At 37.9% G+C, this 15,996-nt stretch overlaps 1 protein-coding gene across 20 annotated transcripts; it reads left to right on the forward strand.

Moving 5' to 3' along the window:
• Nucleotides 1-1,094: 1,094 nt before the first annotated feature.
• LOC116259534 (sphingoid long-chain bases kinase 2, mitochondrial-like) lies at nucleotides 1,095-13,747 on the forward strand. 20 transcript variants are annotated; one of them, XM_050079339.1, is made up of 7 exons: nucleotides 1,095-6,550; nucleotides 7,029-7,308; nucleotides 12,164-12,232; nucleotides 12,400-12,445; nucleotides 12,819-12,895; nucleotides 13,070-13,112; nucleotides 13,389-13,747. In XM_050079339.1, exons 2-7 carry the CDS (start codon nucleotides 7,306-7,308, stop codon nucleotides 13,586-13,588), a joined length of 438 nt encoding a protein of 145 aa, XP_049935296.1. In that variant the 5' UTR covers nucleotides 1,095-6,550; nucleotides 7,029-7,305; the 3' UTR covers nucleotides 13,589-13,747. The 20 variants fall into 20 exon arrangements, 7 of the variants coding, with proteins under 7 accessions (XP_049935296.1, XP_049935297.1, XP_049935301.1 ...); XM_050079340.1 differs by having other exon boundaries at nucleotides 1,095-7,313; XM_050079344.1 differs by having other exon boundaries at nucleotides 1,095-7,308; nucleotides 13,070-13,116.
• Nucleotides 13,748-15,996: the final 2,249 nt, after the last annotated feature.

Here is a 15,996-nt window from a genome sequence, read left to right on the forward strand (position 1 = left end):
AGACCGGATCAGGTGAACCTCTGATCTTGACCGTTTTTCGAAATCCCAAATCCAACATCCCAAACCGGATTGGATGAGACCTCTAATCCGTATCATATATATATTCAAAATCTTGAATCCAACATCCCAGACCAGATCAGGTGAGACCTCTGATCTTGACCATTGGTCGAAATCCCAAATCCAACATCCCAAACCGGATTGGATGAGACCTCTAATCCGTATCACATATATAAGTTTAAAATCCAACGTCCTAGACCATTTAAGATCAGACTTCTATTTTAAATCTTAGGATGTTATCCCAAATTCCATTTGGCAAGCCGGACTAGATCGGACCTCTCATCTATCTCTTATATCAAAATTTCAAATCCCGTCTCATATATTTGGTCACATGAAACGGATGGGTGGCTTTTTGATTTCCTGTAAATTCTTTTCACATCCCTTAGGAGTTTTTGAAATCACTTGAAGAATATTACTTTGTCTATATAGATCATCGAATCTTCTCAATTCCTTGTATTTGATTTAAAATATTTCCTAAATGCTTGTCAAATTCTCAAAGTTTTTCAATGCACTTTTCCATTTTGATGTTTGTTGGTTATAGTGGATTGAATGAATTTTTAAAATGATTTTAAGCGTGGTGTAAAGTGGAGGTTCGAGTTTTAAAGTTCAAAATCCAATCAACTAGACCTCTAATCAGAAGCTTTGGTCTAAATCCTGCATGCAACATCCTAGACCGGATCAGTGCTGACCTCTGATCCAAACATTAGCTCTGAATCCCTAATTCAACACCTCATAGCAAATCAGATTAGACCTCTGATCTATTTCTTAGATGCAAACCCTAAATCAAACGTCATAGAACCGATACAAATGGTTTATGAATCTTTGAAATCGTTTCCTGTTTTATAAATCTTTGTAACCACTCTCTAAGTTTTCCAAAATTTTGTAAATTGACATCAAATTCTTATTATTGATTTTCTTGGAATTTTCTCAATTTCACCAGAGATCTTCAATTTTTTGGATTTGATTTCGCACTTCTCTTAAATCATTGCTAAATTCTCAAGTTTGTAAATGCACCTTCAACTTTTAGGTTTCTAAATTCCATTGGATTGTATGTATACTCAAAGCGATTTTAAACATGGTCTAGACTGGGGTTAATATTTTAAAATTCACATCCACATTAAAAATATACATTCGACATCTTAGAGCGGATAAGGTGAGATCTATGTTCCAGCTGATTGTTCAAAATCTTGAGTCCAACATCCCAGACCGGATCAGGTGAGACCTCTGATCTTGACCGTTTTTTCGAAATCCCAAATCCAACATCCCAAACCGGATTGGATGAGACCTCTAATCCGTATCATATATATATTCAAAATCTTGAATCCAACATCCCAGACCAGATCAGGTGAGACCTCTGATCTTGACCATTGGTCGAAATCCCAAATCCAACATCCCAAACCGGATTGGATGAGACCTCTAATCCGTATCACATATATAAGTTTAAAATCCAACGTCCTAGACCATTTAAGATCAGACTTCTATTTTAAATCTTAGGATGTTATCCCAAATTCCATTTGGCAAGCCGGACTAGATCGGACCTCTCATCTATCTCTTATATCAAAATTTCAAATCCCGTCTCATATATTTGGTCACATGAAACGGATGGGTGGCTTTTTGATTTCCTGTAAATTCTTTTCACATCCCTTAGGAGTTTTTGAAATCACTTGAAGAATATTACTTTGTCTATATAGATCATCGAATCTTCTCAATTCCTTGTATTTGATTTAAAATATTTCCTAAATGCTTGTCAAATTCTCAAAGTTTTTCAATGCACTTTTCCATTTTGATGTTTGTTGGTTATAGTGGATTGAATGAATTTTTAAAATGATTTTAAGCGTGGTGTAAAGTGGAGGTTCGAGTTTTAAAGTTCAAAATCCAATCAACTAGACCTCCAATCAGAAGCTTTGGTCTAAATCCTGCATGCAACATGCTAGACCGGATCAGTGCTGACCTCTGATTCAAACATTAGCTCCGAATCCCTAATTCAACACCTCATACCAGATCAGATTAGACCTCTGATCTATTTCTTAGATGCAAACCCTAAATCAAACGTCATAGAACCGATACAAATGGTTTATGAATCTTTGAAATCGTTTCCTGTTTTATAAATCTTTGAAACCACTCTCTAAGTTTTCCAAAATTTTGTAAATTGACATCAAATTCTTATTATTGATTTTCTTGGAATTTTCTCAATTTCACCAGAGATCTTCAATTTTTTTGGATTTGATTTCGCACTTCTCTTAAATCATTGCTAAATTCTCAAGTTTGTAAATGCACCTTTCAACTTTTAGGTTTCTAAATTCCATTGGATTGTATGTATACTCAAAGCGATTTTAAACATGGTCTAGACTGGGGTTAATATTTTAAAATTCACATCCACATTAAAAATATACATTCGACATCTTAGAGCGGATAAGGTGAGATCTATGTTCCAGCTGGTTGTTCAAAATCTTGAGTCCAACATCCCAGACCGGATCAGGTGAGACCTCTGATCTTGACCGTTTTTTCGAAATCCCAAATCCAACATCCCAAACCGGATTGGATGAGACCTCTAATCCGTATCATATATATATTCAAAATCTTGAATCCAACATCCCAGACCAGATCAGGTGAGACCTCTGATCTTGACCATTGGTCGAAATCCCAAATCCAACATCCCAAACCGGATTGGATGAGACCTCTAATCCGTATCACATATATAAGTTTAAAATCCAACGTCCTAGACCATTTAAGATCAGACTTCTATTTTAAATCTTAGGATGTTATCCCAAATTCCATTTGGCAAGCCGGACTAGATCGGACCTCTCATCTATCTCTTATATCAAAATTTCAAATCCCGTCTCATATATTTGGTCACATGAAACGGATGGGTGGCTTTTTGATTTCCTGTAAATTCTTTTCACATCCCTTAGGAGTTTTTGAAATCACTTGAAGAATATTACTTTGTCTATATAGATCATCGAATCTTCTCAATTCCTTGTATTTGATTTAAAATATTTCCTAAATGCTTGTCAAATTCTCAAAGTTTTTCAATGCACTTTTCCATTTTGATGTTTGTTGGTTATAGTGGATTGAATGAATTTTTAAAATGATTTTAAGCGTGGTGTAAAGTGGAGGTTCGAGTTTTAAAGTTCAAAATCCAATCAACTAGACCTCCAATCGGAAGCTTTGGTCTAAATCCTGCATGCAACATGCTAGACCGGATCAGTGCTGACCTCTGATTCAAACATTAGCTCCGAATCCCTAATTCAACACCTCATACCAGATCAGATTAGACCTCTGATCTATTTCTTAGATGCAAACCCTAAATCAAACGTCATAGAACCGATACAAATGGTTTATGAATCTTTGAAATCGTTTCCTGTTTTATAAATCTTTGAAACCACTCTCTAAGTTTTCCAAAATTTTGTAAATTGACATCAAATTCTTATTATTGATTTTCTTGGAATTTTCTCAATTTCACCAGAGATCTTCAATTTTTTTGGATTTGATTTCGCACTTCTCTTAAATCATTGCTAAATTCTCAAGTTTGTAAATGTACCTTTCAACTTTTAGGTTTCTAAATTCCATTGGATTGTATGTATACTCAAAGCGATTTTAAACATGGTCTAGATTGGGGTTAATATTTTAAAATTCACATCCACATTAAAAATATACATTCGACATCTTAGAGCGGATAAGGTGAGATCTATGTTCCAGCTGGTTGTTCAAAATCTTGAGTCCAACATCCCAGACCGGATCAGGTGAGACCTCTGATCTTGACCGTTTTTTCGAAATCCCAAATCCAACATCCCAAACCGGATTGGATGAGACCTCTAATCCGTATCATATATATATTCAAAATCTTGAATCCAACATCCCTGACTAGATCAGGTGAGACCTCTGATCTTGACCATTGGTCGAAATCCCAAATCCAACATCCCAAACCGGATTGGATGAGACCTCTAATCCGTATCACATATATAAGTTTAAAATCCAACGTCCTAGACCATTTAAGATCAGACTTCTATTTTAAATCTTAGGATGTTATCCCAAATTCCATTTGGCAAGCCGGACTAGATCGGACCTCTCATCTATCTCTTATATCAGAATTTCAAATCCCGTCTCATATATTTGGTCACATGAAACGGATGGGTGGCTTTTTGATTTCCTGTAAATTCTTTTCACATCCCTTAGGAGTTTTTGAAATCACTTGAAGAATATTACTTTGTCTATATAGATCATCGAATCTTCTCAATTCCTTGTATTTGATTTAAAATCAGGAATTTAAGCTGCACATAATTAGTTTGACTTGGAGATGTTTCCTTGATCCCTTTTTCAGTGCTAAAACTTGAGTTGATTGTAGAAACATTAGCTTTGGTTATTCACATGTAAGCCGATTAGTGGGTCAAGGTCTAATTTGATTTAAGTTCCATATGGAAATAATTGGTTATCTACAACAACATTGTGATGCTTGGGGTTATTTGGGGCATTGTATTTTGGTATCATAAAAATGAGACCTTAGCTTACGATGCTTCCTTTTTTACTGATGTTTTATCCTTCTTTTTGTGCTTTTAGTGTTTTTTGATAGAAGAACTTAACTCAAACCATTTGTGAAACTTTCAATCAGTTGAATACCCAACTTTTCTGGAACCCGTCACCCTTAAACCAACCTTTTATATAGAAGACCCTACTTTTATGGGATATTTGGTGAAGTTCATTCCTTTAACCAGCCAAGTTTTACATTCAACCATCTCTTTAAGAGTACAGTTCCTTTCTCCTGGTGATATGTCATTTGATGTCAAGAACTTTTGTAAAATATAAACTTTTTAGTTCTGATAAAAACATTTTGGAAGTGTTTTCTCACACAATGATGTGCCTTGATTTATTCTTAGTACCTTTCAAGTGAAAGGTAGAAATTTCAAGTTCTTGTTGTCCATCAACGGAAGAGGAAAATTGAAAAAAATCCTGGATTTGAGCATTGAAGAAAAATCCTATGAAGTTGAAAAAGTCAAGACTAGGAAATGCTATTGACTCTGGCGATCAAGCGTCTGCAAGGATTTAGCAAGAAAATATCTTGACGGAGAAGCCAAAATGCTCTATAAGATCTTGGCATGTAGCAAAATGAGAGTTGAGAGATGGGCTCGGGGCTTGTGTAGTTGTTCCTCTGAGTCAATAATCGAGAGTACCGGGTAGGCATAAAGGTGATTTATGTCTATTTTGCGAAGATAATGACTTACGAACTTTTGGCTCGTTCAAAACCTGTAAGGTGAAGCGGGTTGGACATGTGACAAAGCTATATATAACCACCAAAGCGGTGGAGCTTCGTAGTAGCCTTTGGGGTGGTGAGGTATTCCCTCAAAGGTGAAGGTCGGCCCAAAAAAAAAAAAATCAAACACAAGAAAAAAGATTGAAAGGCAAAAAGCCAAATGCAAAAGAAAAAAATGAAGAAAAAACAAGAAAAAAACAAAATGTGCCTGCCAAGAGATGAAATACATGAAGGCTGAACTCGCAAGAATTGGATGCGACAATCTTTCGTGGATGTACGATTTTGGGGTCAATATCTGCTCCTTTTTTTTATTATCTAGGATGTCGAGGATGATTCCTTTTTATTCATATTCTGGAAATTGAAAGACATTCCCTCTAGAGATTGGACAACATTGATGCGAAATAAAACCTAATGTTTGTATGGTACTGAAAGTACACCAAGGTTATATTATTTGCACAACACGAGCACTCAAGCCTATGAGTTGAATTGATCATTTTTGAACTATTTCGAAATTCAAAGTAAAAACTTGACGTCTCTTGTATGTTTCCAGGCTTCCTAGGCATAGTAAAAACTAACCAATCCCCCTTTGGTCTTAAAATTTTTTGCCCATTTCATTACCAAATTGCTGGTCCTTCCGTGAAATAGATGAAACCCCTCAAACCTAGTCCAACCTGAGCGTGATGAATTATCCATCATTTCCTATTTAGTCCATCTTAACTGCATAACCCAAACTTACTGTTTTTCTTTTCAAAAGCACTAGGTGATATTTTTCAAAAGTTCTTCGAAGTTGCATAGCGGTATGTCCTTGGCTTCACTTTTTTTTTTTGTGAGTTATATAAATTTCAGCCGTTTCCTCTTTATTCTTTGTTTCATTCTAGCTGCAGTTAAAATCTTTTTGGTAGTATAGTTCCTGTAATAAAAGGATCAGCCGTATTCTTAAACTGGCTCCACCCATGTCTGTATCCATGCATTTTTATGTCATCAATTAGGGCTTTTTTTTTATTCCTTTAGGGTGGTCCCTTTATTTTAATTTACATGTGACTGGACATGATCCTGAATTGTCTTTTGGTTGTCTTTTATTTCCAAGAGGCGTCTACCCAGTAGAGGCATGATTTCTCATTTTGGATCTGAGAGCGTATTTAGACAATGCAGCTACGTCTCAAAAGCCATATGCTGTTTTGGAAGTTCTCCATGATTATGTGAGTGATACAACTCGAATGGTCACCACAATATTCATTACTTAAGGTATCCCAACATAACGCCCCATGCCTACCCTTCTCTCTCTCTCTCGTCTGATTGCTTGCTCACTCACATCCATGTTCAGAGTTGGACACCCACAATGATGCACTCTTCCTGTTTGCAAAGCAAGCAAGAAACTGTATATCAAGAAAGGAAAAAAATAAGGGTAGTTCATTGGGTGCATGATAAATCATTTGATTTAATCTTTTTTCAATAATTTTGTATTGTGCATTATTTCATTGTTTTATTATTTGGCATATTGTGTGGTAGGTATTTGAAAAGACCCTGGAACCTCAGTGTCACCTGTCTTTTCTCATTGTTTCTAGCAGCAGCAGTCCTTTCTCATTGTTTCTAGCAGCAGCAGTCCGACCCATATAAGTGCTTAATGTCCTATACACTCATTCATGTTAATAATTTTCTATAATTAATATGTTACAAGTGAAATTCATTGGCAATACTGTCGCGCGTATCTTGTCTATGTCAGGTGTAGTGGGCTATGTCGAGAATATAATCAGGGTCTCTCTATCAGATCTCAACAACCTGGAATAGCTGCCACACCCCTAACTGTGCCTTTATAATTAGGCTGGTAAAGCATCTAATCAGGCTGGTAAAGCATCTATATAAGCATATTGTGTCATTATTTAGTGAAGTGATTGCAGCATGAACTTAAACCATGAGAAGAGAATTCGTTTTGTTGATACTCTAGCCATCTAGAATCTGCAATACAGCATCAAGCATCAGATGGAACAGACCTACACTCAATGGTGCGGTTAGTAGATCTCTCTTTGAACCCAATATGATTTTGCATGCCTTACAATGCTAGCTCTGCTGTCAATTTTCAGGATTTTTCAAAATGATTATTAGTGTGACTGCTTGCATTCTCAAGAATAGAAGCATGTATTTGTACTTCTCACAAAACTTTTAGATTTTTCTATTGTTTTCACTTATATTCAGATATATTTTATGTGCATTATGGACAAATTTGTGACCCTCAAACTGAAGCTGCTTTGGGCTTTTAAGTTCAGAATACATGACAGTTTACCATTGATCTAAATTAGTCTCATGGAGAGTTCACAATTCTTGAATATTGTTGTTTGCAATAAGGTTCTGACTTTGTTAACAAAATAGGCTAATCGTAAACCAATTATGTCCGTCAATTGCGAGACAAACATTATGTTCGACCATAATTTGCCTTGAAACCAGCCAGGTAAATGCGTTTGTGGATCTGAATGTTAAGCTGGAACTGGACCCATTTATTTGGATCTCGTACGGCAAAAGAGATTTAGATTATATCTTTGATTTCATGTGCTTCAGGTATTCAAACCCAAACTTAAACCTGGGAGCTGATAAATTTGCAATCCAATTAGGCGAAGTTGAATCTTATTCCTGTCAGATTTGACTTCAATTTCGGGTCTGGATTTAAAAGTAAAACTGTGATTGGGAAGCATGTATGCTGATTTCTTTTTTTAACTACTTATATTGATATGTGGTAAAGGTAGAAAAAGCTAACATTTGGACGCCGCCTGGACGCCATTAATAAAAATGTTTAACGGAAATCACCAAACTAAGCAACCCTTGATGCGGTCCGCATGCAGTCCCTTGTTTTTTAAACTTTTCCCTCGGTCTTTTTTTCTCTCTCTCTGATCTTGAAAAGGGCAAGAACACGGTTTGTTCCCTCTCCCTCGCTTTTTAAAATTGTCCCTCGTCAGTTCTCTCTCTTAGGGCCCGTTTGATGCACAGGAAGAATTTAACGGGGTAAATTTACCATGGTAAATTTTTCCAGAAAAATTTACAGGATGAAATTTCTCTCTTCCAATCTAAGGCCCTATTTGATGCACAGGAAGAATTTAACATGGTAAATTTAACCATGTTTGATGATGCACAAAGTAGAAAAATGGGGAGAATTTTTTCAAAACTAGTTGGCTTCCGTAGGAATATATATACGTGCTTATAGTTTGGAAACCTGAATTTAAGAATCAAATTTGTTGGATATGTGAATCAACATATAGCCCTTTCTATATGTCAAAGCCCCAAAATAATGTGAACCTAACAACAGAAATATTAGATAAGGATTAAAATCAATTTAAAGAAACTGTATGTATGAAGAAACAATAGTGGCTCTGCAACTAACATAACTTCTACGCGGATCTCCGTAGGCATTCTACAATTAAACAATATGGTGATACAGAATTGAGAACAGAAGCAGAACCCTAAATCAAGCCAACATGGCATTCAAAAGATAATCAACTATGGAATCTAGAGGCAATTCTGATGAGAAAGACAATCAGCACATGCAGCATCAAAACAATATGAAGATGTGGGGGCATCTACTGGAGAAGCCAAAAAACAAAGAAAGAGTCTCCATTTGGGCGTTTCTGAAAGTGAACAACAGGACCACGACAGAATTTTTTTTCCTCCTGAAAGAAATTCTAGAATGACGAACAAAACGGTGGAAAACAAAACCAGAAAGAGGCATAATGCAATTAAAGAGACAAACCCTTCTATTAACGTTGCTCAGTCCAGCAAGCGGTATCAACGAGAAACCGTGGAGACTTAGAGGCGGAAGAAGACGACTACCAACAGTGTCTGGTTGAATTCTTTGTGGGGGCAAGTTTCCTCTAGCAATTTTTCTCTGTGGTAGCGAAGGAAGTGAACCATTTGACTCTCGCTTCTTCAGCTCACATGCAGCCATAGCAGCAGCAACCCGGGAGGAATGATCACCGCCATTCAGTTGAGAGACATTTGAATTGTTCGTTGAGATGGAGAGAGTGAGAGAGGAGAGGAACGAGAGACCGAGAGAGGAAAGGGGAAGAGGCAACACAGGGAAAAGACGAGAGAAAACAGGATAAGATGGAGAGAGCAATAGAACTGCGAGAGGAGAGGAACGAGAACCTGAGGAGAAGAGAGGGGAAGAGGGTGTTGACGGGAGGGGAAAGCAGCAATAAAGGGGAAGATGGCATCCACGGTTGGGGAAACCAGCAAAGAGGGGAAGATGGGCTTCAACGGGTGGGGAAACCAGCAAGAGCATAGGGGAGCGTCGGAGGCAGAGGGGAGCGTCGTAGGGCAGAGGGAAGATGGGCTTCAACGGCTCGCCGTCCGTCCAGCTTGTCTGATCACTGATCCTTGCATCTAGCCCTCTCTATGGCAGGGAAGGGCTGCACCGACAATCAGGCAGTGAAGAAAACGTCGTCTGCAAAATCTGGTAGTGAGTTCCAGCGCTCACTCCTTTGTTTCCTCAGGATATCTCGGCGGTAGAGTTTTGGCGCCACGACTATCACACCAACGATCTCTCACGCGTTGGCTCTGATACCATGTAGAAACACACACCAAGATGGAAAGAAAGAAAAATGAACACACAATATACGTGGAAAACCTCAAAGAGAGGTGAAAAACCACGGAGAAGCTCTAACCTAGGTGCACAACCGCAACCCTAGGAGAGAGAAAATGTTATTCCACTTAATCAACAATTACACCATAAGTGGGATTGAATAAGAGGGAAAAACGCCTAGGGTACCGAGCCACTCTCGGTACCCATGCCCATGGGACCGGGTCTGGATCCAGACCCGGTTCCCTATACATGATATGTTAACAATCTCCACTCTTTTTCCGAGATGCGTTATCATTTTCATTCCGGTTGAAAGGCTTGAAAACTGAAAACTGACTATCAACAAAGACAGCAAGATACTTTAACCTTTTAACTTAGAAACCAATTTATGCTTGCAACTACACACTTGGTCGGCTGGCTCTTCGAGGAACGGGTATTGCGTCTATGACTCCTCTTGCTGCATTCAATTAAATGTGAACATGAGACTTTTCTTTTTCCCATTTTGTCTAGATGAAAATCCTATTTTTATTTTGAGCCATGAAGATCTTTTGACAATGGACGAACGAATTGACAGTCGAAGCAAGACATGCCATTCCTTGGGATCTTGGAAACGATTGGTGTTTATGACATCTCTTGTGTAACAGAGCATGGTTTTTTGGCTGAAGAACCCAACCCTGTTTCTGCTTATGCACTCACTAAGGCTCGCTACAGGGCTCTCTGCTATTTTCTGATAGAACTCATCCTTCACGAAGACACTGGAAAGATCACAGCGTTGAGTTCCTCAATCGGTTCTTGTGCTGCATATCTGCTTTCTTTGCAAATTTGATGCATCAGTATAATGGTCAATTTATCAGGTTGGTCAATTTATCAGGTTGTGTGAACATCTCATTATGAGTGCAAAAGATGCGATGATCCATGTGTGACCTGGGTACCGCTCAAAGTTCTTGATGAAGCAACGTCCCCTCAATCAAGTTAAAAATGTCAATTGGATGCAATCAAAATAAATGGTTAACTGATTGACACAACCAATGAATGACCAACTTGATGCATTGGAATGGTCAATTTTAGGAGGTTATGTGTGAACATCTCATTGTGAGCGCAAGAATTGTGAAACCGGGGAACTTCTTAAGGATCTTGATGAAGGAACGTGCCTTCCATCAAGTTTTAAGAGTTTCTATGTGATCATCAAGTTTTAAGAGTTTCTATGTGATCATCTGATTATGAGTGCAATGTACAACAAAAGGGGAAGCAGTCTTGTGAGATCCGGGAACTACTCAAGAATCTTGATGAAGCAACTCCCCCTCATTCAAGTTAAAAATGTAAATTAGATGCAATTGAAATAAATGACTGACTGATGGACACAACCAACCAATGTGTGGTCAACTTGATGCATCGGTATAATGATCAGTTTTAAGAGGTTATTTTTGAACATCTCATTGTGAGCTGAAAAGATGTCGATGAACCCTATTCAACAAAAGGAAAAACAGTCCCATGAGACCTAGGACGTGATGAAGCAATGTCCCCTCCATTAAGTTAAAAATGTCGATTAGATGCGACTGATTGATTGACACAACTAGGGGTGCACAACGCCGCCCTGTGTGTGCTCTCCGCCTCTCCGCTTCTCCAGTGACATCCAACTCAAAGGCCGCTCATCCTGCTCCGGCGGTGTCCCCATTTCTCTGGCGTCAACCTGCTTCTGCGACGTCCTTCTCCTCCTTCGACCGTTGTGGTTGTTCTAGGTGTGGCTCTGCCGTCCATCTCTCCCTCTCTCTCTCTCTGTCTCTGTTTCCGTCTTGGCTCCCATTCTCGATGTCGATATGGTCATTTCTTGTTTTGATTTGTTTCACACAGCGGGTTTATGCTGATGCTCTGTGTGGTCTTTAGCATGCTGGCCTCCGTCTTCCATGTGTTCTTCTTGTTGTTCTGACGGTCTCCGTCCTTTTAGCCTAAGTGTTTTTTTTTTCTCTTGGGTCTTCTTCATGTTTCGCTCTATGTGATTTTGGTTATTGATAATGACGTGATCCTGTTTTCCCTGTTGTTGGTGATTGATATCGCTGTGCATCTTCTTGGTTTCTGTTGTTTCTTTTGGTTTCTGATGGTGGTTCTGCCTTTATTCTGTTTTTGCTTTTCCTTGTCCTCTGCTCTGTATTCCTTCCCCTTATTGGTGGTGGTTGTATTTCTGTGCCATGGATGTTTGCCTCCAAACTATTTCGATGCTGGTCAACTCATTTTATTTGACTTTTTTTTTTGGTTTAATTGATCCATAATACTTTGCGTTATGTTTTTTTTTCCAGGCTTTGCCGAACCAGAGCAAGTTGATTATCCAAACTTCAAACTGGTCATTGTTGGTGATGGCGGAACTGGTGCGTCTTTACTTTATCAGACGCTTCCTTGCCATGTCTTTTATAAGAACTGTTTCCTGGAAGTTTAGGGACTAGCGGTTCCTTTGTTCCTTCGCGTCGTTTCTTCTTTAAGCACCTGTCATGAATAAAGTGATGTAGTTCAGGTGATAACATTTGGATATTGGCAGGCGATCAAAGAGGGAATGGATGCTGTAATAGCTGTTGGTGGTGATGGTACGCGGACCTTACGGTAGTAGCCTATTTTTTGCTGTATTTTCTTTGATTCACAAACTTGGAACTGCGTCCAGAAACTCTAAATCTGGAAGGTGGTCGTATGAATTTTGAAGACTGTGAGGAAGAAATGCAACTGTGGCATCTCTCAACTATTAAATATAGATTCAGTGTAACTTTACCTATAATGGAGGACTACTGATAACGCTTAATCTGTGCCATGGATTGAGATAAGGCCTTGTGTTCAATTTTGTGGAGGAAAAATTGCTTCAGCATGGAAAATATTCAAAGCATTTTCTTTAGAATTTATTAATAGCAAGAGGTTTTATCTGTTATTATATTTCAAGTTGGATTAAATACTTGGTAGTTCTTTCAGGTTGTGAATGGCTTCTTTTGGGATGGAAAGCCTGTCCTGGCAAAGGCCAAGGTGATAAATGCAAAACTGCCCTTGGGGTATGCAATACTATGTTCTATTTGTTGCTCATAATCTAAATAAATTTCTGCCTGTATTTCTTGTAATATGCATTCAATATGGGTTATGTGCCTCTGAGTTATGTTTATAGTTCTATAAGGGATAAGGGATAAGAAACATGATCATACTAATGATGGGAACTACTTTCTTTTCAGTTGATTCCACTGGGAACTGGATCTGATTTTGCAAGAACTTTTGGTTGGTCAGTTTGCCATTTTCTGATATAGTTAGAACTTATATGTTAGGTTATATGCGCTCATAATGTCTGTTTAATTTTGTCAGGAAGAACGACCCTAATCAAGCTATTGATTGCATTGCTGCTTTTAGGCTTAAAGCAAACCTCAAACCTCCAATTTACTTGCCATTTATATTATGCTTGAGTTGCATTTGATTTCTTAAGTTCTTAACAATCAGTTTTGCTGTCTAGTTCTTTGTGATTTTAATGCAATGAACTGAACATTGAAATGCTTGCAGGACTGAAGAAATACACAGATGTTGGTGTGACTAGTCAACTAGGTTCCAAACATCATTACTTCTTGAATGTTGCAGATGTTCACTTGTACGTTTCATTGATTGAGTTTGCTGGAACTTGCACAATTTCTAATGATGGCTTCATGATTTTTTTTGCGAAAGCACACAGAAGTGCAAAGGCCGGCTATTATGCTTCCATGTAAAAAAAATTTGGCAATCTATGTTATGTTTTTGTTGCTATGAGAGGTTTCATTGGGCACAAAAACCGTGATCTGAGGATAAGGGTTGGTAACATGTCTGATAATACTCACGTAGTCTGTAGTCTCAGTTAACGTTGTATAATTGTATTTTTGTGCACTGTAGATTGATGCTGGTGAATGGGAATTAGTTCCTAAAGTAACAGCCCTATGCATAGGGAATCCAAAATCCTTTGGTGGCAGTATGAAAATAACCCCACATGCGGAACCTCACAGTGGAAACCTTAGGTTTTAGAATTTTCTTTATTTTCATCCGTTGAAAGAGGGAGGCATCTTACACCTGAGGGATGTTAAGGATTACAGTCGCTGCTTATAATAGAAACTCCCTATCGGGGCATGGATAGGTTTGAAGGATTGGTTGATGAATGTTTTGTTAATTGTAGAGAATTTGTTAATTGTAGAGAAGCCAAAGGAGGATGTTCACACTATGGGGTTTTGCTTATAGAAACTCCCTATGGGGCATGGATAAGTTTGAAGGATTGGTTGATGTATATGCTATATTTTGCCTCAAATAACTGGAAATTTTAATGCGTGGAAAAAAGTTCTCTTTCTTGGAAGCGTTTTATTTTAATCAGAATCTTTTCATAGATTTTATTACAAAAACTGATTTTATTTAATTTATAAACCAAAAGGTGAGCCAAAAGAATTTTCCTTAAAAATATATTTCTTTAAGAAAATTGAGCTCAGTTGTATAATCACATTTTGTTAGGTATTTAACTTGAAAATTTTGGATCAAAGGAAATTACGGGTGACAATGAAGGGTTTAAACCCCAACGCTGATGAAGGCAATTTGAACTCCAGGCATCTTTTTTGAGATTCGGCTGTTGTTTTGATTGCCACCAGTCCTCCCCCAACAAAGGTTCCTACTCATTGTTGGCAGCTCATGGCAAACCGTGTCTCATATCTTTTCGCGGTTGGGTACTCTTGATTTAACAGAAAATAATCTCATAAAAGTGATTACAGGCACCGCCGTAAGGCGATGCCGGTGATGGACGCCATCGGAATTGGTCTTTTGCGGTGATTGAATTCACCTCTGCATGGGATCTCGACCGGTGATTTGTGCCGCCGCTATTTCGAGCAAGTTATAGCGGTGATGGGATTCACTGCTGTAGATCTATGAGGTGATGGTTTGCGTCGAAACTGTACCGGTGACGTCTCTCACCGTTGTAAATCTATAGTGGTGATCGACTTGAAAATGGTCAGAAATGGTAAATCTGATTCATTCTAATCCATTGAATGCGATGGAATTGAACCAACTTCACTCAATCTCTCTCTAGAGATCAATTTTCTGTTATTCTCTTCTCTTCTCTAAAAGGTCTTCCTAATTTTGCTTATAGTCTCATATCCCCCTATGAATGAATCCAATCATATAAACGACATTAAACTTTATTGTGACACAACTTTGATGAGGTATGAGATGCGTTTCATCACATTCATTGATTTTACAAGCGCGAAATTTCAAACAAAACGAATAAACATCAATAAACTTGGACACACACAAAGGCTCTTGCATTTCTAGCAAAAGCGCATCTATCAAATTGACAAGACAATGCACGTTTGAAATTTTGATTAGGCAACCCCCTGAGAAGGCTCGGTAGGGCAAAGAATGAGAAGAAAATCAAAGGGAGGAAAGGCAAAAACAAAAGCTTATCTTCATATTGGACAGCAAGGCAAGCCCAACGATGACATCAAAAATTGCATGTCATAGAATAAATGAAAACAAAGAGACATATAGGACAGTACCTTATTTACATAATCAGGTCTCATAATTGTATAAAATTGGCCATGAAAGTAGAACTAGTAGAGAATTTTAGAAAAATGCAAGCAAGTTATTGAACAGCCAAAGAAGCTAGTAGAGAAGTTTGCATTATTGTGTCTTTGGCTGTTCAACAGCTTGTTTGCATTTCCTTAGTTTCATTTAAAAGTACATGTGACAAAACATCACAGATAAGAACAACCAACGGAAACAGAAAAACTTAGCCATGTAGCAACTGTAAAATTATTTATTGTAAAGCCAATTATAGTGTGCAATTTTATAACTTTCTAAAAATAAAAAAGGAATGACAAGCGAATGGAGGCACCATCAAGATGCATACCTCAGCAGCACTGATTTTTGTCAAGCCCAAAAAACATAGCCTTCTAGATCAACTTCAACATTTAAGTTCATACCGGAATCTTGACTCCATATTCAATGGCCTACCTGAGAAAATACATAGTACTGTATCTATATAAGTGGTTATTGAAGTAACAGAAGATCTAATCTACCTCATTAAGCAACAAAAACAATATCAGCTTCATTGTCTAGACATGTAAGAATATTACTTTCTAGTTCATATACTTGAGCAGCACAACTG

This window comes from Nymphaea colorata, chromosome 8, assembly GCF_008831285.2.
Source record: "Nymphaea colorata isolate Beijing-Zhang1983 chromosome 8, ASM883128v2, whole genome shotgun sequence".
NCBI classification, from domain to species: Eukaryota; Viridiplantae; Streptophyta; class Magnoliopsida; order Nymphaeales; family Nymphaeaceae; genus Nymphaea; species Nymphaea colorata.